At 42.1% G+C, this 22,989-nt stretch overlaps 2 protein-coding genes across 2 annotated transcripts in view; one reads left to right on the plus strand and one right to left on the minus strand.

Moving 5' to 3' along the window:
- The window catches only part of WDFY4 (WDFY family member 4), a 128,156-nt gene that overhangs the window by 21,812 nt on the left and 83,355 nt on the right, over nt 1–22,989 (minus strand). The window contains exons 46-51 of the mRNA XM_033066622.1: nt 21,016–21,101; nt 19,579–19,641; nt 5,031–5,073; nt 4,111–4,230; nt 3,515–3,632; nt 2,732–2,841 (exon numbers count right to left, since the gene is read on the minus strand). Coding sequence (XP_032922513.1) covers nt 2,732–2,841; nt 3,515–3,632; nt 4,111–4,230; nt 5,031–5,073; nt 19,579–19,641; nt 21,016–21,101 — 540 coding nt within the window. The remainder of the gene's footprint in view (nt 1–2,731; nt 2,842–3,514; nt 3,633–4,110; nt 4,231–5,030; nt 5,074–19,578; nt 19,642–21,015; nt 21,102–22,989) is intronic.
- LRRC18 (leucine rich repeat containing 18) lies at nt 9,657–17,262 on the plus strand. Its single transcript, XM_033066624.1, has 2 exons — nt 9,657–9,974; nt 16,064–17,262. The coding sequence occupies exon 2, from the start codon at nt 16,085–16,087 to the stop codon at nt 16,943–16,945; it is 861 nt and encodes a 286-aa protein (XP_032922515.1). The 5' UTR covers nt 9,657–9,974; nt 16,064–16,084; the 3' UTR covers nt 16,946–17,262.

Consider the following 22,989-nt stretch of genomic DNA (forward strand, 5'->3'; position numbering starts at 1 on the left):
ACAAATCTGGTTAAAGATATTACCACCACGAAAAAATGTGATTTTTTCCCTGGCTGTCTAATTCATTTTAGGGAAAAGTAATATCTTTAAAACTTAAGCCTGTATTATTTATAAAGGAAGCAATAACTGATTTTCCCATTTCCTATATTAATAAATTTATTTGCATATATTTATATCAGAATTAATGAGTTTTCTCTCTCTATGAATGCAAAAACTGCACTGAAAGGGAAAAAGAGAATCAGGAATTGCTTTATGCTTTTAGATTGCAAGAGAACAAACTCGTATGACTTTTCTACAGCTAGACTCAGTAGTTCTCTGTGTTCTTTCCTTTCGGTAGAGGCCTTACTGTCATCAAAATACTGGAAAAATATGCTTTTTAAAACTACAGTCCAGCAGGGTATATGCAAAGCAAGTAGGCAAAATGATCCCTAGAGAGAAGTCAGAACTTCCCAGATTTGTAGCACCTTGGTGGTGCTCTAGACCCAAAGACCTCAGTGTATCTAAGAGTTGCTTTTGAAGGTGCAAATACTTTCAACGTGCCCAGAGATGGTGAGAAGTTGTTACCTGCTGGTAGTGCTCAAATGACTGCTCCAGAGACAGTAACACCATGAAAGACCCTGCTCTCTGTAACTAGTTTTGAGAGGGAAATGTCAGGAAAAGTCAACCTGATAGCTGACATGCAAGAAAAGAAGGGGATAAAAAAGCTGAGTTGACCAAAAGCAAATCTCAATATTGAGGACAGGAAGTCCTAGAATGCATTTCCAATAAAGACACTGAAATGGAAACCTTTACTGCTCTTTTGGGGTGCTGAGACCAATTCTTGAAAGAATCCCAGGAGGTATTTGACCAAGATAAAGTGGGAGGTAACAACCAATAGCTGTTTGATAACAAGCCAATTTTTCCACCATTCCAGTACAATAGGCACAGCACATACAAACTTTTATTTGGAATCAGATTTCGACACACTTTAAAAAAAGTGAAAACTGTACAGTCCCATTACTGAAGGCAATGCTTCCTCACTCCCATCTTCTGTGGTCAGGTGCAAATCAGCTGTTTGACTTGAGAGACAAGACGTTATGCCAACATCAGTTTTTCACAGAGTGCACTCAAGTTGTTTCATGTCCTTGTCATGTACTCAGACTGTCCATTTGCAGATATAAATGTATCTTTTTCACTTTTTAAGATGCTGAGAAGCTTTCACAGCTCCCAAAGGCAGCAGCATCCTTCCATGAGCTTAAGTGTGGGAGTTCTCTTTTTGCAACCTGACATGGATTTGATCATACAGTTCTCAGATCTGCTGTTTTCCTAACAGCATCTCACAGTTAACAATTCCTAAGCTACCACAGGACCATCATCTGGGGGAAATGACAGCAATGAACTCAGCTGAATATGCCCCAACATAAAAGCAAAAGAATAAAAATAGAAAGATTCCAACAGTTTCTTTTAGTGGATCTACACCCAGAAAAATGTTTGTGTATTTCAGATCTCAGTAGCCTTTGAAGATAAATATCCTCACAAAACTGCTGGCTACCTGCTACTCATACAAACACAGCCAGAAAGCATTCAGACTGTGAACTCATTATGCATGAAAAGTGTGCCAGGGAGATCCAGCAGCCTTTGTTGTTTACAACAAGAAATAACTGCTCCACAGTCATTCATGACTGCAGCTAACATATGGCTCACAGAGTGTGATGGCAGCCATTGCCTCAGGTGGTTCACTAACCCATCAGCTACTGCTGGTAACAGCCGATATCACAGGGCTTATTACTTAATTAACACAGCACTTTATTTGTATTACTTCACTGAAAAAAACCCAAACCAAAACAGCAAAGCACTTGGAAAGCTGCAGGAGACATGGCCATCCCTCACTATGCATACAGCAGTCTCCAAGTGTGAAATATTCGGGCCAAGCTATCTTCCTGTATTTCTCAACAAGGATAGGTAGATTTCAGCAAGAATAAAACTACACCTTGGAGGATCAATCCTCCTGGCAGACCCCGTTATAACACAACACATTACAGAAAAGAGGGTAACAGCCCTCTGCTACAGCCCAAGTTCATTTGCTTGAGCATTAGCAACTGCCTGCTGAAAAGGGGCAATCAGGAAATTTAGTGCCCCTGTATGCTGGGCAGATGGGAAAGGTACACTCAACGTTCAATTTCCATAAATTCCATGGTGAGTGCCAGCTTAGCCCTGTATAAACAATAGCAAATTCAGAACAAGATTACACAAAATATTCCTTCTGGAGCATTGAATGTAATCTCATCCCACTTCTTTAGGAAGTTGATCCCATGATCTCTATAATTTCCCACCTACCAGAACCTGTATGTACTCACCTGGCCCATGAATGCTCTTTATGCCACCACAGCAAGCTCCAAGTAGTTGGCAGTAGCCACATGACTGTGCTTGGGTTTAGAAGACCTGCCATTTTATAGAATATCATACCAAGTCTCATCTGCCCCAAAGTCAGAAGCTTGTGGTCCGACAGGCAATAAAACATTATTTATTTACATGCCTCAGCTCTCACAAAGCTAAATAATCTTTCTCCCTCGCATGAGTCATGGTCCCCTTAAGACGTTTTCACTGAATTCAACATCCATGGCATAAACGTTGCCCCAACGAAGCCCCAAGTCCACATATAGAGTACATCAAATATCAGATCATCACACAGCCACAGTAACACACATGGTTCATAACACAGTGTGGGAGGGAAGCTATCCTGCCCCCTTACCTGCAGAGAACAGAAGGTCTGTGTAAATGGCTCCATTCGGACCAGGTAAGATGCCACTATAATTGCTGATGAGTAGTGAGTACAGTAATGGCACTGCACTGACAGGTCACCTGGAAATTGCACACAAATCAGATTCCAGCACAAAGTCCCTCCATTTCAAGCCCACAGCATCCAATTACCACAGTACAACTAAATAGGGAACAGATATTTTAAGCAGATATGTTCAAAGACCTGCGAGCTACAGCACACCTTGCACTGAATATGTGCATTGAATGTGCACAGTTACTATTGAACTGTTCATTTTTTTGCCTTCCACATTTCATTTTCTGAAGAATAAGAAACTTTAATATCTTTTAACTTTCCAGACCATCCCTTTCTCTAGAAGTGCCAGAAAAGGTCTTCATCTCCAGAGGTCAACAGCCTCAACATTCTGTTTCCTTTCCTTAAGGTAGCTGTCAGTTAACCTGCGTGCAGCAGTCTTCTACATGTAGCTTAGCTAACAAATAAGAACAATGTGTGTAGCTTTGCTAACAGCACAGTCTTTTCCAGGGAACATTGATTTTTGCTGTAGCTTTTCTTCCTGTCCAAAGGAAGGGAACAGAATGCAGCAGTACAAGGCACATAAGGCAGTACTCGCAGGAATTTCTCTTTGAATTGTTTGTGTACAGCAGTGAGAGAGGCGCTCCTCTCATGGTGTTTCCCTTAGCCAGAGCTCTGCAAAGTTATTGGGTGTTCTGAGGGGACTCAAGCCTCTGTTGTCTATTAGCCTTCTCAAACACTCACCCTCAGTTTTTTCCACTTCATTGAAGCGCTGGATGAATTTGTGTTTCCTCTCCACAGTCTGTGCTCCCATGGGCTTTGACAGGTCTCGAAATGTATGAGGATCAGTGAGGTTTAGAGTCTGAAAAGAAACCCAGCAGACAAGGAGATTTTTAAGATCTTAGACATCATAACTATCCCAGTGACACTGGGAGGTGGCAAGGCTGTGTTGGAAGTTTCACTCATATAACAAGGTCACTGGTTTACCCTCCTCTGGAACTTCACAAATAAAGGACCTGGCAGGTTGTGAATTGCTCTCAAGGCTTTTCTGTCCAAAACTCCTTCTCTGTGTTCACAGAAACCTGTCCATGCCTATATTCTGAGCAGATGCAGCATGTCCTTAACTAGGTCTGTATTAAACAGATGTTCATCCACAGAACATGATCATCGGTATGCTGACTTGAAGATAAAGCTAATCTAGATGGAATCAGCACAGTCCAAACTAACTACTTCAAATTTTAAACCATTGATCTAGACCCCTCTGCTTCAATGCCATCATTCACCAATCCTTTGTGCAGTTGCTACCATGGAAAGTACAGAATTCTGCAGCCAGCACTGACCTCAGAGTGGTAGTCAGCAAGGACCCACGGAAACACAGGATACTGCATGTAATCATTGTAGCTGCGGCCAGCCAGAGTGTTCAGGTACATGAGGTAATCAAAGTTGCTGATCTCCCTCTTCTGCAAGGAAAGGAAACAAGCATTAAAATCTCCAGACTCTGCCCCTAAAATCTCTGCAAAGGCACCCTCACAGGACTGTGGTTCCCAGGTTCACCAGGACAAGAATTATTTAAATAGTGAAATAAATCACCCTTTGCCATTTAGATCAACACAATAGCTCTTACACAACAATCTGTGTAACAGAACCTCTCTTCATTCAGTCTCTTCTTCAAACAGGCCATTTGCATTTGTCTATGATCAAGTGGTGTTTTTATGCTGCATTTGCAAAACAGGGCACTTTTTCTGGATTTAAAAGAGCCAAATGCATGCAGCCTGGATATTGGAAAACCCTGGACAACTGCCTATACAGAAAAGGCTACACGAAGTGCTACATATAAGAAAGAAGGTATGAAGAAGGTATGGATTTCTTAATTTTTCTTGAGTCACTAAGACCATGACTACAGGAAAGTAAATATGTCTCCCAGCTCAGCAAAACATCTGTGCATTGATTTAGATGTATACATGATCTGTGAACAGGCATTCAACTAGGTGGTTCTCTTTGGTCTTGCTTTAAAAATGTGCACAAAATCACACTTAATCTGCCAGACAGTAGCACCATATGTTTCATAGCAGGAGGAGTAAAAACCCTGCAAAAAACAGATGTAAATATTGTGCTCCTCTTGCCAACAAGCTCACCTCCAGCAGTGAGAGAACAGCTTAGCCTTGAGGTACTTATGTGTACACACACAAATATCTGTGTGCAGACATATCTGTGTGGTGAAATTCTTTGCTTAATCATGTGCAGCCAAGATTTACCTTACCTGCCATTTCTGGAGCATTGTCTTTTCCCCTCCTGAGTGCTTCCTGTACGGAACAAACATTTGATTGAAACAGCCTACTTCAGAACAATAAGAGAAAGTCAACACATTAACATCTGTGCTCCCTGCTACCATTGCACAGAAATGAGAAAACACCAACGCTGGAAGGCTGAAGTTTCATCACTGACCAAATAATTCCACAACCAGTGTCATTGATAAGGTTAGTGCTGTTCTGAGTTAAGCCATGCTGCTCAGTCTGTACTCCCAGTCTCCTGCCATTGTAGAGCTATAGATTGTCAATGACAGGTACCATTAAGCCTGTCTGCTTCTATTCTGAAGCCTTATTCTCAAAAGCTCATGCTTTTCTGAAGCATTTAGAAAATGCTGGCTTAGAAACAGAAGTCTCTCAATCTCCATATCAAAGACTGTTGTTGCACAAAACACTTTGAAACTAATGTAGGTCTTAAATAGTGGATCGTCATTTTGATATTTTTTAAAGTAACAAATATGTGTTTTCTACTTTTTTTGTTCTCAAAATGCAACTTCTTATTAAAACTTGAACAAAAAAACCCCCGATGAACTAAAAGCAGGGCAATTCACTTGAAAATAAGAAAGAGTCAAAGGTTCTGAGAAAACTAAAGTTGTATTTCAACTGTACTGAACCAGAAAATATGTCAGTATTTGAAGACCATGGACTTGCTCTTGTCAATATCTAGAGACCAAAGTGAGACACGGGACAACTGAATTATCATGGTTTAACCTCAGCTGGTAAATGAGCCTAACACTCATTTATGCACTCTCCCTGCATAGGGATGAAGGGATTGTAGGAGAAAAAGTGAGAAAACTTGTGGGTTAAGATAGTTTAACACATAAAGCATAGGACGTGCATGCAAGCAAAACAAAACAAGGAATTCACTCACTACTTCCCGTTGGCAGGCCGGTATTGAGCCATCTCCATGGCTCCATCACATGTAACCATGACTTATGAAAACAAACATCACTTGGAATGTCCCTGCCTCTTATTCCCCCCAGTTTATATTCCAAGTGTGGTTTGCTGTGGGACACACCTTTGGCCGGTGGGGATCAACTTTTTATGCGCCCCAAGCCTCGTCATGGTCCTGGTGGGACAGTTTGAGGGACAGAAAAAGCCTTGACCCTGTGTAAGCACTGCTCAAGAATAACTAAAACATCCCTGAATTATCAACACAGCTTCCAGCACAAATCCAAACACAATTTGTTTCTACAATGAGGAAAAATTATCCCAGTATGCAGACTGAAGAAACTTTTCATCTGCCAAAGTGAACAGGCTTGCTGGTGTGATACAACGCTGATGGTAAGAGAGGCTCTTCCCTTTAAGAGTAAAACAAATCTTAAGGTACCAGCTCAGAGTCAGAAGTGTATGGAAATCAGTTCAGCATAGATTATAAAACTACTTCAGGAATAACTAGCAGGAATAACTATTTTTCACTCCTGTGCTCTCTATTGGATCACACTAGAAATCCACAAAGCAAGGCTTAAAGTTGCTTCAAAGATCTAACTAAAATACCTGAATGGTCTATGATCATTACTTTTTAAATTGAATTTGCAGTAGTAAATTCTTGTCAATCACCTCTCATGATTATGAATAATTGTTTTACTGCCTATTCAACCCTGGACCAGTTAATAGTATACAGAAAGGAAAAACACTGCTGTTTACACATTATTTTATTTCTTGCTTAGGACTCTCTTCAATGAAAAGCGTGTGTCTGAGAGAGGGATTTTGAATGCATAAACATGAAAGACAGGATGAATTCTAGCACATGGCCTACAATTCCTAAGCTTTGCTTAGGTCTCCTGCTAAGGGTATGAAACCTAATAATGATAGGCTATGTTTCTGGAAACCAGTAAACACAAAGGTGTAGAGTTCACATCCAGTACAGAAAAATATGATCTTCACTCTTTGTCCAAAAAAAGAATCGATTATACAATTTAAATAGTGTAAATCAGAAGAAATTCTATTGACAAGAGTAGTTGTGTTGCACCCCCAGTTTGAGCAACACATGGCTCATGAATGTGGGAACTCCAAAGCACACAAGAGGTATGAACACTTACCCTTTAAAATTAAGTCCTCTCACACTCTAAGTACATTTCACAGAGCTTTGCCCCAGTGGCCTTTGTAAGGCCTCCAAGACACATTTGGAATTCAGAGAGGGTATCTTAAAGGGATGTAACAGGATCAGGATTCCTGGCATTATTTGAAGTGTGGCTGGATTAGGCTGTTTGTTACAGAGCGATCAGGTTAGGTTCTTCTCTTTCCACAGGGGCATACTAAAACCATCCAGGTTTATTTTGGATTTCTGGCTGAGTTAGAAAGCAGGGGAGAGCATTATAAAATGCTTCACACAGGACTAAACTGGGCCAGTCTCGTGTGTATGTTATGCAACTATACGTATGTTGACTTGTGGGTGCCATGACTCCCTAGTGAAACACTCGCTCTGCTTCTCACAAGCCCTAAACAGGTAACAAGAACATACAAGGGTCAAAATAACCTACATAACTCAAAGATGTTGACAAGTTCACCATGTAATGAAAACAAACAAGGCTAAATGTAGCCTGTCCCCTGTAAAAGCCATCCTCCTGGGTCTCAGAGGATGCTCCTTCTAATTCCCCAGAGATCTGAAATTCTCCATTCTCCTCTGTTGACTCAGGGCCTCAGAACAAGAATTGCATTACAGGCAGCTCAAGCCTCTTCCTACCTTCTCCTTGATAACCAATTAGCATTTTTCCAGCCAACACCTCTCTAGACAGCACAGTAAAAGCTCAGTGTAGATGAAGGTCAGCTATCCAACTGCAGCAAGTGCATTTATAAATAAATAAATAATCAAAGACTGGTTTGTAAAAGAAACTGAAGTATTTTATAAATATAAATAACTAAAGTTCCAGAGAGAGTGAAATTATATGAACTCAAGAGAAGCACGTACAGATCTATCTGTGTCTTAATTTATAAGGCATTTGTAGGGTACCAACCATGGCAGAATGTAAACACGATGTGTACTAATGATGATCCACCTTCAGCTACTCTATCCATAAGTGATTTATTAATCTCTCTTCCATTAACATCAGACTATGATCTCACCCTTGTGATAGCCAATGTGCCATTTGTTAGAGACAGGTGGACCTCAACCCATTTGGAGATTCATTGCAGATGAGATAATCTCAATGAATGAGATTCTACCCTCACTAAAATTAATACTAAAATTTCAATAAACTTAATAGATTCTTAGATTTCACAAAACAGCTTAAATTTTATTTCTTTTCTTCCATCCTCCAGACTACAATCTAAAAATGTGTGTCGAGGCCCCTCTAAGCCAATTTTTCTTTAAGAATCTTTGCAATTACCAAAGATACTTTAAGGAAAAACTTCTTTTTGGAAAGTCACAACTTAGGTCCAAGTCGTATTATTAACAGAGGAAAGAAGACTTCAAAAGAAATACCAGCTTTCCCATGTGAAAAAATCAAGTCTCTCTCAAACTTAGAAAAGTGTCAGGTTAGATTATTTTATTCTAAAGGTAGTGTCTTCCTTTTTTGACTGCACCAGTCCATCTTCTGTTTTTGCTTAATTTAAAGAATTAGATTGCTAAGAAATTGAGACAAAATTCAAAATAAAAAATAAATACCATATTCAAGTAAGGCTCCTTGAAGCAGGGTGTCTTGAAGGGGCTATGAGGGGGAGAAAGGAATCTCCCTCATTTATGGAACACTGCTTGCACCATGTGCATTCACAGTGCTTAGACCAAAGGGATAAGATTTCCACTGTGGAGATGCTGCACTCAGGCATACTTCAGGTCAAGAAGAAACACATCAAGTAAATACAGTTAATTTGTGTAGGTGAGCAGGATGCAATCTCCAGCTCTGGAATCAGACAAGTACATTGACATCATCAGCTTCTCTATGCCAATAATATCTTGGACCTATTATCAGCAGAGAGGCCTCAATGTTGCATCTCCTGTGAATATCACCGAAACAAACCACTCAGTTTCTTCTCTTCCATAGTAGGATGGATTTCAGATATTATTTTGGAATTATTGTGATCAGTTACTAAAAGCTTGAGCTTGGTAACCTCAGTCATAGATACAAATTTCAATAAATTCACATGCTCCAGAGGGAAATCATTATACCAAGTGCACTTTTAAAGGATCACTGATAGGTATTGCAGAGAGATGCGACAGATAGATACATATGCACAGATTGCTGCTCATATATTCTCTGCAGCACCACTGAATGAGCCTTCCCTCCTGTGTCCATACCTATCCCATTTGGCACGTCCTAAGGATGGTATCACAATGTTGTGAGTTTTAACACACACAGACAGGAATGTCTCACTCTGCTACAGCCAAGCAAAATGAAATAGTCAAGTGACTAAAATGGACAGTTAAGGCAATGTTGGAAGCAGCCTAACAGCATCTAATGAGCTTCAGATGCTTTTTATTTCATCATAATTTGAAATATAACATTTCCAGGCACTGCATGCTATTCAGTTCCTTCCATCTCAATCTTGCATTCTGGAACCAACCATTATGCTAATGATCTCCAAGGACATAGCACTCCTGTTGCTCAGTAACACAAGTTTCATAAGCAGCAGAAGGAGCATTGAAGAGCAGGACTCTGGAGTTAGGGAAGACCTTCTGCCACTCCTCACCGTGGCACGCTCACACAAGCTTCTTGAAGAGCTGACATTTCCATCAAGGAAGTACGATTCAGAACTCACAGGACTGTGGAAACTGTCCTGTGTTTTGTGCTCATGGGTTTATTCACAGACTGAAAGACTAATGCATTATTCAAAGAACAGCAGACAGAGGACAACGGCACAGTAACAGACTATGACTGCTCAGCCCACACTACTGAGAAAACCTGAGCGGTTTGTGACATCTGCACCTCACCCTCTCGGCCTCTGGAGCTACTTAGCTGGTAAGATCAGATGCAGGGGGCAGCCTGGCAGAATTGTTAAGATTAAACTGTTCTTACTTATTCTTGGTGGGCCTTGGTTTTGCAAGAGACTTTGCACTGTGTGATAGTACAGTGGCCCTGAAGTTATCTGGAAAAGTAAGAATATTAAGAAAGGAAACTTTTCTCAAACTATGAGCTCATGACTGCATTTAAGACAGTCAATGAATTAATTTCTTCCACAACAGATCATATCCAACAAGAAATGGTAACAGGTTTGTAAGCAGGGAAGTGGAACTGCTTGTCTCCATGCAGAATCACTTGCTGTACCAATGCTGGTTTAAGCTCTGCATGCAAGTATTTCACTATAGATGAGAGTATCACCTGTTCCATGGGTGAATTAGCACCTCACAGCCTTCCTGCCACCACAGAGGTGCAGGGAATGAGGAGCTCTGCTGGGCTTGCCTGGCCTGCTCTGCAGCACATGGAATTCCAAGAGCAAAGACACAGGAAATTTCACACAGAGTGGTTCAAGATGGGCTCAAGATGGTTCTGTGCAGCTTTGGGTGCTGCAGTGAATTAGGAAGCACCAACCCTAGAAGAAAATAACAGGCAGAAGCACGGAGAAGGAGGTCCTGAAGCACCAAGCAGTGCTGCCAGCAGAAGGCCAGCTCTTCTCCCGCCTGGGCCAGGAAAGGAAAAAGAAATGTTCAGGGTCCAAATATGCAGTCTTTTAGGATCAGATCGTCTCAGGGCAGGCTTAAGATGCAATGGGTCATGACTGACCCCTGTGCAAGTGCTTAAATGCAGGTAAGGAATAATCCCCCCTCCTTCCTTGCCCCAGAGAGACACTGACAGTCTTACTGTGATGCTCAGGTCTGTTCCATTCCTGCAGCTCCCAGCACCACTGACAGCATGATGCCCTTGACATACATTTTCTCTTAATTTCTGTATTGGACCAAACTCTAGCCTGTGGGCCTGTTAAACACTCCCAAAGCTCTGGGCTTTCAAAAGCCCCTCCAAGCCAAAGATTCTGACAAGTGTGGATAGAAAGGGAAAGGGTTTTCTAGTCAAGATCCATTTTAGTGAGACCTTATCACAGAAATACAGCACCCTCCATCCCAGGCTTGCTAACAACTCAGGGGGTGAAGCTGGCAGTGGGGTGAAGGTTTAGAGAAAACAGGTAGAAAGTCTCATCATCATTTCTTAGGTGGTAGGGTAGCACATGTACCCCTCTCTGCCATTCCAGGAGATGCACTGTGAACGTAAGATTGAACAGGCATAACTAACATTTAAGCAAGGAGGATTCCTGTGGTTCCTGCATTTTTAATATCAGTGGCTACAGAACTGGGGCCCTCTTACACAGAGCCAAAGACAATGAGACATGGCTAAGTGCTAAGTAACCTCCATTATCTCCAGCTACAGCCCTGTAAAACACTCATAATTAGTTTACAAGCACGCAGAGGCAGGAGACCTGTTCATCCCCTTCAAGCTGCAAGCACACTAAAATGTTTCTGCAGTCCTGTAGTACTAATCCCTGTTTTTGGAATTGCAAATTATATTTTTCTAAGTTTGAAATATGGCTCCAACTATTAACCCAAACTAAATAGCACTTAGAGTGAGTACACGGGAGGGACTTGATCAGTGCATCGGAGCTGGATTTTAAAACATCTGACTAATGAAGGCTGTGTGAAGAAACTCTTTGGAGCCTGGACATTACACAGTGCATCACACAAAGAGATTTGCCTTGAGAAAAAACACACTGATCTGTTTGTCTGGACTTCTTAAAAACCTGAAAGGTCCAGGTTCAAACTGTATTAGCTTGGAAAGGGTTACTGACAGGGCAATTCTCAAGCCCAGCAGGCTGACCTGCAGCACTGGTCCTGCCAAGCCTGGAGCGCTGAACCTCGTACGCCAGGCTCCCTCTAGTGCTGCCAGGCATGCACAGCGCACACCGGCACCGGCAGCCAGGTACCACAACACTGGCACAACCGAGTGACTCTCTGCCTAGATGGTATTTTTTAAAATAGGAAAGGAAACCGTTTTGGCTCAATGTTTCCCTCTTGGATTTTAAATGAAAAGTAACAGAAGAAAATGCATAGGAATGCAATACTACGTTTTCTGAGATTTAAACATGTTTTTAAAAAGCATTTTAAAATAAATTATAATTTTGAAATTAGGAAAAAAATGTTTTTCCTTGAGGCTCCCATTAGTTTTTTAAAGGCATACTTGTTTGAGAAGCTTTACTTATCAAAAAGCACTGAATGTCTTGGTCAACTCGTCCAACACAAAATTCAAACAAAAGAAAAAGTCAGACCCAAAGGTCAACTGGTTCATGTCAAGTACAGGAAGCAGAAAGTCTCTTTCCATTCCATTTCCAACACATAAGAGAGCTCCCGTATGGATCTTTTTCTGAAGCATGGTAGTCACCCCTGCTCTGTGCACCAGAAAGGACTCAGGGTATCCTGTACCAGCAGCAGGATTCCCCATACTGCTCAACTTTATCTTCACAGAATTGCCAACAAGAATATTGCATAAAATCCTTAAAATTAGAGAGCTGTGATTAGAAAACCCTGCTGTTCTGACCTCTAGAACTTTCTACTCACTCTTGGGGCAATTATTTACACTAACATCAACAAAGGTGGAAAGAGTACTTATTTACATTCTAGAGTACAGTAATTTCACGAATACAAGCCGCACCAATTTGACTAAGATTTTGCTCCTAAACCGGAAATGCGGCTAATAATCAGGAGCGGCTAATACAACCTCAGAAGTGCCTGCCAGAGTGCTGAGCCGAGCAGCTGCAAAGTCGGCATTTTGCGATTGTTACAAATCGCTACTCTGTTGCACCGCGGGTGGAGCCTGGCTCCCTGTAGGCAGCACGGGGGGTGGGGAGAGAGGCGGGAGAGCTCTCTTTCCTCCTCTGCCACAGCCCAGGGGAGAGACGGGGGGGGCCCGGAGCCGCCATTGCCGCGGCCCGGGGAGGAGAGGGGGGACCCGGGCCGCCCCTACCGCGGCCCGGGGAGGGGGGGGGGAAGCCCGCGCCGCCATTGCTGCGGCCCGGGGAGGGGGGGAAGCGCGCGCCGCCATTGCTGCGGCCCGGGGAGGGGGGGGAAGCGCGCGCCGCCATTGCTGTGGCCTGGGGAGCCGACGGGAGCCCCGCGCAGCCATTGCCGCGGCTCGGGGAGCCGACGGGGTGCTTTGTCCCCGCCCGCCGCCGCGGCGGCAGGAGCGGGGAAACTCCGTCCCTGCCCGCCGTCGGCGCCACGGGCGCGGGAAAGCTCCGTCCCCGCCCGCCGCCACTGCCGTAGGAGCGGGGGAAGCTCCGTCCCTGCCTGCCACCGCGGGGCAGCGCCGACCCGGGGTGACCGAGCCCAGTGGCAGCACCGGCCGGCCCCGAGCTGCAGCACCGTGCTGGACCACCTGGCCCCGTCAGCGGCCCCTAGCGGGCCGAGCCTGCACAGCCTTAGCTCAGCCAGTAAACCCCACCCTCCCGCGGTTCTGTTACTAATTGCACGCGGGTCCTCGCTGCGAACGACAAAGCGGCTTATATTCGGGTGCGGCTTATCTATGGACAAAAACCGAAATATTTGCCAACACCCAGAGATGCGGCTTATAGTCAGTGCGGCTTGTATTCGTGAATTTACTGTACTTCAGTTACCAGTCAACATACCGCTAGAATAGCATTGACATTGCCCCTTGGTAATATGGTTCTGTAAGAACTCATGAGAGACAGAAACATGGGAGTGACACACAGAAACATTTCACTGTGTTTAAATATTTTCATATAAAATAACACAAAAGCTATTTTGGAACACACCCTCAGGGCAAGACTGAATCCACGGCACTGCTTCTAGTATTTGCTGAGGCATCTGCCTCATTACAGAGCTCTTGGGAGAGTGGGTGGTAGCTGGGTTAATGCTTTTGCATCATTTTGGGCTATGGCATGTAATTGAAAAGAAGCTGAAATGCCTTAGTTGTAGCTTGAGCTTCATGTATTCACACATGATTAATGAGTAGCCAAAAAGCCTGAAGGGTTTGTAGTGAAGTCTTTCTAATAAGGACATGTATTGTCGACAAATCCGTATTTTGTCCTAAACAATCATTCATCAAAGCTGCAATTTGACTCTTCAAAATTAAATGCCAGAGCACCCAGACCTGAGATTACTCAGCTGTAACCTGTGCTCCTCTCCAAACTGAGGGACGTTGACATCCACTTCTAGGGAATCAGCCTATTTCCTTTGCCACTAGCCATAATTAGCATATTTGATGACCTTTGATCAGAAAGAGTTCACGAAACCTGAGAGTAAGTGGACTATACTCTTACAGACCTCATTCCAGGTAGCATGTAGCACATGCTGAGCATCAGAATGAGTCAAAAGTCTGACTACTACACCTACATGCATTTTTCTGAGGGCAGGGCAGTGGGAGACCCTCTATCCCACAGCATGAACAAAATAACAAGGTTAGAGTATCCAGAGGAGGAGACACTTAGCAAGGGCGTGGTTTAACACAGCATTAAGCAGCATTGATACCAATCCTTGTCGCAGTTTGCCCTGTAGGTGATGTATGAATTGCCAATAGTTCTGGCAAATCTGGGAGCCCATCATGCTCCTGAGTCCTGCTCAAAATAAATTATTAATAATTTCCTTTAAACTTTAAATCTTTCAATAACCTCCAGAGCCCAAATCTCAAGTCCTTTACCCAAGAAATTTAAACAACCTGTTAGCAAATGCCAGGCCTGCAAATACAGTGTCTGCTCATCTAGGGTAGAATGACACAATTTTGGATAGCTTCTTTTAATGCAGTCTCTAAGGACTGTGTTGAGACCCACAGTACAGTGATTTCACGATTATAAGCCACACTGAGTATAAGCTGCACTTCTGGGTGTCAGCAACTTTTTGTTCTTTGTCCATATATAAGCTGCACGTTACAATACAGAGTGTGATAAAAGGTATCTATTCTATCACCATCTGTTGAGGGTGGGGGCAGTGATCCTTATCTCCACAGGAGACATTCTGCTAATGGGCCATCCATTGAAACCAGGCAGGGCATTGTTCTTTATCTTTTCACAACCCATCCTTCCTCCAGCCAGTCATTTTCTGCTAATGGCCATTGAGTCCCACTGTGTGACTGATAAAATTACTGCATCCCATTGGAAGTTGCTCCAGCCAGGGGGAAGAGCCCAACATTTCTTACCAAGATAAAAACAGAGGTTTTGGGACACTAAGGTAGCCCCTTTCTCCACTGGACTCCAGAGGAAAACCGGATTTCTCCACATCACCACTGGAGCTCCGGAGGGAAACTGCACCTTGTACAGCAGCACTGCTCCAACTGAATCACATCTGTCACTGCAAGGGACTGCAACCACCATTGAATGGGATTGCTACCAACACCCTGCCTGATGGGGTGCCAGGTTGTACTCTGACTTTGTCAGGGTTTGGAGTTTGTTTCTTTGTAGTACTGTATTTCTATTTTAATTTCTCTAGAAAAGAACTGTTATTCTTAATTCCCATATTTTTGCCTGAAAGCCCCTTGATGTCAAAACTATAAAAATTTGGAGGGAGGGTGTTTACATTCTCCATTTCAAAGAGAAGTCTGCCTTTCTCAGCAGACACCTGTCCTCCAAACTAAAACAGCAACTTTTTGTTCTTTGTCCATATATAAGCTGCACCTGATTATAAGCCACACTTTAGGTTCGGACCAAAATTTTAGTCAAAATGGTGTGGCTTATAATCATGAAATTACTGTATATTTTTCTCCAGTCCTCAACCAGCTGATGTTTAATAACATATTTTATTCAGCTTCATTATATTCTAAGCTCAATTCAGTATTTAGGAAAGAGACAGCAAATGTCTCCCACTTGTGATTTCACCCTGCAATGTCATATAGATGTTACATTGCCATGAAATAATATTGTAAATTATTAGAATTTCACCTACCGAAAATACTTTCTGGAAGAATTTTCAGAGTTGCAGATTACCAGTTGAAAATTCTGATGTCAAAAAACCCACAATTTCTGAAAAGTCTTGCAGTAATATTAACATATAACTGTGTGATTAACAACCGTGGCTTTCAAAGGCTTTCTTAGAGTTCTCACATTTTATCCACAGTGTCTGTCTGTCAGCAGAGAGATGCCACCCAAGGGAAAAGGTCCACAAGGAAAAAGGATCACCTTGAAAATGGCCAAAAATTCAGTCCGGGTACTTTTTAATGGAAGGCGTCGTCTTGAGTTAAGCAAAATGGGCATTGCCACCTTCCCCAAGTGCCTTCTGGAACTGGCTGATGTGGAGGAAATTGATTTGAGCAGAAACATGTTAAGAAAGATTCCAAACTTCATTGAGAAGTTCCAGAATCTGATGTGGCTGGACCTGCATAGTAATCAGATTGATGAGCTGCCACCAGAAATAGGCACACTTCAGAACCTTACTTTCCTGAATTTATGCAACAACAAGTTGACCACGAAAGGTCTACCAGAAGAGTTGACCAAACTCAGGAACCTGCGTACTCTCAACCTTGGCTTGAACTGTCTTGAGACTATTCCCACCACTCTTGGGTCTCTGAAGGAACTTATTGAGCTAGGTCTCTTTGACAACTCCTTGACCATCATCCCGAAGAGCGTGAAAAAGCTCCCCAAGCTCGAGAGACTGAATGTAAAAAGAAACCCTTTGCCAGAATTTGCGAAGGAAGAAGAGCCAATTGACACCGTTAAACGCGTAGAATCGCTTTACTTAGTAGAAAAGAAAGACCTGTGCAGAATCTGCCTGCAGGTGTGTCAAGGTGAGAGGGATGAGCTGCACAAGTTAGAGGATGCGACACCCGGCCCCTCAAATAAGCCAAGTTTCCCTTCACTCACTACACCCAATTCCACTGCAAGGGATAACCAGGAAGAATGGAGAATGAAAGAAGAAGATGACAACCAGGAAGAGTTGAGAATAAAAGAAGACGACGATAACCAGGAAGAACAGAGAATAAAAGAAGACCACAATCCTTGAAATATACCAAGGCACTCTACAAAACATGTTCCACGAAGTCCAGCCCAAGCAAATAAAAAGCTGATCTCCTTCTCCATTTTCCTGCAATTCTGCTTCTTTAAAGACCAGTTTTGTTTTAGAAGCAGATCTCTGTGGTCTCTAAAATGAAAACCAGAACAGCTCAACCAGATACGTATTTGAAAAAGACCATTTACATCTGGGCCTGTCCTACAACATGTGCTCTATGTTTGGGCTTTTTGGGATCTTTTGTGTGTGCAGTGTCCAGTGAAGGGATTTTAAAAAATAGGTTTTTCTAATAAATCCATTCCCACCACTAAGCCCCAAATATTATTTCTGTTCATTTTCATAGGGTGAGATACAGCTCAACTAGTCTCAGGAATTGCCATTTGGAGGAAAAGGCAAAGACCTGGGAACCTTCTGCTGCTGGTGCCTGCCACCAAGCTCTCAGAGTCTCAAATAGGCACTGGCAGGGTAGGAACTGCGTGCCTGTTCCAGTTCAGCAGAGGCAGCAAACAAATGTTATGCTCAGGAGTAACTAAGCAGTACAAATACAATGCTTAGAGACAGACAACCAGTAATCCTGGGTGACATCAGGGGGCCGGATTCTGCAAGTTCTTTGAGATTTTGAGTGCCATACCTAGGTGCAGCAATCTCCAAGCTGCACAACACAAACAGCACAACTGCCCATGCTCAAAGTGTTCTGCCAGCCTCTGAGTCTCCAAGGAAGGTATAGAAAGGGTAGGAAAAATAATTTTCTTTTTATGGGTCCCAGGCTTATTACTTAAGCAGTGACTAAAGTGATTAAGAAGAGTCACTGTCTTTCATGATCCAAGAGTCAGCTTCTGAATTGATGAAGTCAGAATTGGCATCTCCACAGCACTGTTTTCTGTTGACATGTACATATGCACGTGTGCACCTGAGCACACACATTCACTTACTGAAATCACATCCTTGGGGCAGAGAGTGCTGACATCCTGCAAACAGCAATATACAGGGACAAGAAATGAGCAGATTATAAAAGCGCTCCAGCATGACATGAGGAGGGCTGGCAGTGGTCATAATAACCTATGGTGACAGCAATCATTTAAGTATATTTGAATGAAGAAAAAAGTGCCAGGAGCACTTCATTTTTTAAATCAGTAGAGCCCGAGAGTCAGAACTCCTATGTATCTCCTACGGACTAGGTGAAAAAACTGATAAGGGATTTTCCAGAAATTCTATTACCTCAATGTCATATGAAGCATCAAACTTCTTTCCATGCTTCAACTGTGCAATTATTAATAGTGTGTCTGAGCAAAGAATTTAGTCTGGCTTGACTCCTTGTCTCAGGTATGGTAGAAAAAGCTGGAAAGCTGTGGAAATCCCCCTAGATGGGGAAGGAGCCTAGATGGAAGTTCCCCCTAGATGGGGAAGGAGCCCCAAGTGCTGCTTTTGAAATTTTCTAACTCTGAAACAGCTTCAAGAATTCAAACAAGGGAAAAGTAAACTCATCAAGAACTCAGTCTGTTAGCTCTGACTGGTGAAGGGAAGCACACCTACTGAGGTAATTTCCTCTAACTTTCCACTCAAATACAACTTTTCTGGCTTCAGTACTTCAGCAGTGATTATAATAAATGTTTATTTTATTTCAGTTCATGCTCTAACATGGTCCATGTTAAGCCAAATGCCCTTTATGTTCTCAGAGTGAGTATGTTGCATATGGGCTTCTCTCAGCTAGTGGAGAAAAACTGAAGACAGAGCCTTACTGGGATTCAGGACAGACTACTTTAGACCTAGGCATGCAGCCTGTCTCAAATTCTCAGGTTAACCATGAATCAGGTGTTTCTTGTAACTGTAACCAGCCCAGTTAAGCCCAGATTTTTTGATGCTCTTCTGCATCTTCTCTCAAGACATTCACGCCTCTTGAGCTGCCAGCAAGCAAGGTGAAAGGAAATCCTAGAGTGAGTTACTGTTTACACAGAGCAGATATCACCCACCACAGCCAGCCAGCACCTCTGGCATAGCTTAGGCTGGTTCCATACTGCACTGGTACTTTTAGACAGCTGATGACTGGAGCTCAGGGGTTAAAATGCTCACTTACAAGATAGGTAATGATCTGCAACAGGTAGGCTGAAAATTAAAATGGGTATAGCTGACACAGGCAGAAGAGTTACAGTAACTCATGGCATGCATGAAGCATTCTCTCAAGCACCTCCCACTAGGAGAAAACTTTTTTCCTGCAATGGCAAATCTGAGGTACATGTTAGAATCTCCACTGTGCAGCTACTACAACATGCCAAAACATCCATGTGTCTGCCCTGAATGCAGTGAATGCAATGAAGAGGTTGTGCAAAAGCATTATGGATTAGCTCTGTCTTCACCTCAGTATCTCTCCCCACAGTAACCATCTGTGTAGAGTTAACCAGTAAAGTGATATTAAGGATGTAACAATTATTAATCATCTATGCACAGTCAGCTTTTTGACACTCATCTTCATACTGTGGTGAAGCATGCTAGAATGCTTTTTGAAGTTGTCACAACACTTTTGATTCTTTAAAAGGAAGGATATAAACACTTCTATATGCTTTTTAAGGTGCAACTTATGCACATAATTGCATTTATTACAGTTATCTAATGTCTCTCCTATGTTTTACCTTATATTTAAGGATTCTTCTGTTATCCCCTTTGACTTCAAAGCTGATTGGAAAGAGCAAAATCTACAGGAGATATGAAAGATCACATTACAGTCATGCAAATGGCTATTAGGACACATTACACACACATATATATATGTACATATACATATATCTATATAACTGTTATGTCCTCACAACTTTCTTCAGGAAGCCACAGCATTGTCCTGAGATTCTAACCCAGGACAAAGCTGTAAGACAGCAGGCAAAAGCATACATCTAATACTAAGGAGTTGCTATGGGCTGGATAAAAGCAGTTTCTTTTCCCAACAGGACTTTGCATTTACATACAGGGTTATAGACTTTCTGGTTTAAGGTGCTATTAAGTCAGAGAATAAGAACCCACCCAGACATTTATTTAGCAAAAATGGCAGAAAGAGCACCAACCCTCATCTCAACCATTCATATTTACATTTGCTGTGGGTTTATGATACCAGACAAACTATACCCTTGAAATATATAGTTGTGGTGATCTTCAGTTGAGGATTAAAACCTTGAACTGCCTTTGAAAAATTCCCCCAAGAGATACTTGCAAAAGACAGCAAAGATAAGGGCTGGCTCTGGGGCAGATCCTGGTGATTCTAAGTAGTCACCCTGTGCAGCATGCTTGGAAAGGAAGAACAAATAAACCTGCACTTTTTAATTCAATACTGCAATAAGGACTGTTCAGAGATTTCAGGAGCAGAAGGAATTTCTATGATTCTTTAGAAATTAACAGTACCAGTGCTCAGTTCAGGCTGCAGAATTTAGTACAGGAAGCACTAGTACTGAAGCAGATTTTCCTGTGTAATGGCCAGTGAATGCAATCCTGATATAATGGCCAGAACTGCAGTAGGCAATAACATGCAAGAAAACAAAGTGCAAATTAATCACTTCATAGTCTTACTTGCAAGTTCCATTTAACAAAACAAGCACATAAGAAGATTTTTTTTTACAAAAATGCCATTGTTAAAGTAAACTCTAGAAAGATAAAGTTGGAGAGAAAAAAATGTTATTCCTAAAGAATCTAGTGATACTATGGTGGTTGGAAGAAACAGGAAGAAATTTTCTTTCACCCAGTACTGTGAGGTAAGGTGGAGGTGGCAGGAAGGAAAAGAGCTGCAGTCAAAATTTCCTGGGATGCAGGGACACAGGACACACCACTGAGTGCTAGAAACATTAGATCCCTTGGTAAGTCAGTGGCTAGATAATGCTCCAAAGAATTCACAGGTCAGCAAAAGGAAATTTTCACAGCTAAAGTCTAAGTTAACACATTAAACCCATTAAAGCTTAAGGAAAAAAAGGAAAAGAAACCTCCAGCAGCAACACAACACAGACGCCTGACTCTAGGATAAATCAGGGTGGTATAGCAGGAGCATCACCAGGAGCATTCCCACGTTATTGTGAGACAGTCATTACCTTTTAAATATCTTATTTCGGTCACTGTCATGGAAGACAAGAAATCTGGAGTAACCATTTTTGAAGAATATTTCCAAGGCGATCTCCTGGAAAGGCAAATAATTCACAGTGTGAGGAGCTGCAGAGTAAAGCCTAGTGCTGCAAAGGGTCCATGATGGCCTGCCCAGTTCTTCAGGGCTTTAAAAAAAAACCTCAACTTTTTTGACAAATATGCAGAACTAAGGCAAAATATGGCTAACATCCTAAATTTCATTAGCTGTAGGGATGGTCCTGCTAGGTGACTAGGAGTTCAAACACTTCTTTAAAACAAAACCAAACTCCAGATATTGGTTCCATCACTCACCTTTTCCTGCTGCTTCTGAAACATTTTTATTGTGAAATCTCTGTGTGATTAATAAGACAATAGTAGCATTAATTTCCAACTAGGTGATAAAACTAACACAAAGAGGGGATTCTAAATAAGAGTTTCTTTTAGAAAGCAACCATACTGATTTCTAAATTAAGACAGAGCTCAACAGAACTGCCAAATAATTTCTCCTGACTAGAAGCACCAAAGGAAGAAGGGGAGTTTATGATATTTCACATCAAAACTTTGAGGAATTAAAGTTGAAAAAAAACTTCCCTCCCTTTTCCCTCTGATGTCTTCATACATCATTTTACTGGGCATTTGAATATAATCCTATTGTTTACTTAATGAGAGGTCCTATTTTCCTCCAAGTCATTCAAGTAAAACTATAAATAACATCTAGTGTCTGGGAACCCAGACACGAGTTTCAGTCCAAATGTGGCAGGTGCAATACAAACCTAGAGAAACACTCAGATGGCAGGTGGCCCATACATGATTCACAAATAAAATATAAAGCAGAAAGGTAATATGAGAGCAGTTATGACAATAAACAGCTTGCAGCATTTGCTCTGAAGCTCAGCTTTCCGAATGAATTCTGCTCAAGTGTTGCCATGACAGAATTGGGCCAGTGCTTTACTAGGCTGGGCTATGTGCATGGACAAGATTTCCATGCAGGGAATACTCAGGAATCAGCCTTCCTCTTTTTCCACAACAACTTCTTTCCAAGAAGTTTGTGGCATAGAATCCCAGCACAAGCCTGATATAGATACCTGAGTTTCAGTTCATTAACTGAACAAAACAACCCTGGAACAACCACAAATAACCATGGAACAATAACAAAAATCCCCAAACCACAAAACCCCTCAAACCAACAAGCTTAGCTTTTGCTCCAGGCCCATTCAGACTTTCTACTCATCTCCACTTTTCACTTTGGGTGACACAAAAAATTTCTATTTTGCATGTTTAAAAAAATCCATGCCTACACAAATGTGAATACATGAGTAGCTGGAAGTCTTCTGTTGGCAACTTTGATGCTATCCCCCAAGAAGAAGAGGTGACAGTTCTGCTAAGACTGATCACCAGTGATCATTAGTAAGCTTCATACAGTTACTCAGAACATGACTTACCATTCCTGTACATGCTTGCTGAGTGACCTAACCACTGCAATATACTGTATGCTGAAGCAAGTGTCACCTACCAGAATTTCCCAGTTTGCATCCATAATTAAATAAAAAATAAAACAGGGCCGACTCATGGATGAGTACCATAATACATGACATAAGACATTTATTGGCCCCATTTTCTCCAGCTTCTGAATTTTCTAAATGATTTTGTAATTCCCAGCTGAATCACAATGTTCTAAAAATGGATTCAAAATAATGAATACTAGTTACAGCTGCTTCCAAACTCCATATTTTTATCAAATCTGTGAATTACTCCTTAGACTGTGGCAAAACCCTCTAAAGCAAGTACAGGCTCAGTGTTGCAAGAAGCTCTAGTTACAACTCTTCTGTGATTCTCCTCACAGGTTCACCAAAACAGACAAAACTGAAAGGGAACCAAGGTCCCTGGTGATGAGTAGCTCCTGGGTATTACACCTACAGGCACAGAATCCTCTTCTTTGGCTT

This window comes from Catharus ustulatus, chromosome 8, assembly GCF_009819885.2.
Source record: "Catharus ustulatus isolate bCatUst1 chromosome 8, bCatUst1.pri.v2, whole genome shotgun sequence".
In the NCBI taxonomy this organism is placed as follows: domain Eukaryota; kingdom Metazoa; phylum Chordata; class Aves; order Passeriformes; family Turdidae; genus Catharus; species Catharus ustulatus.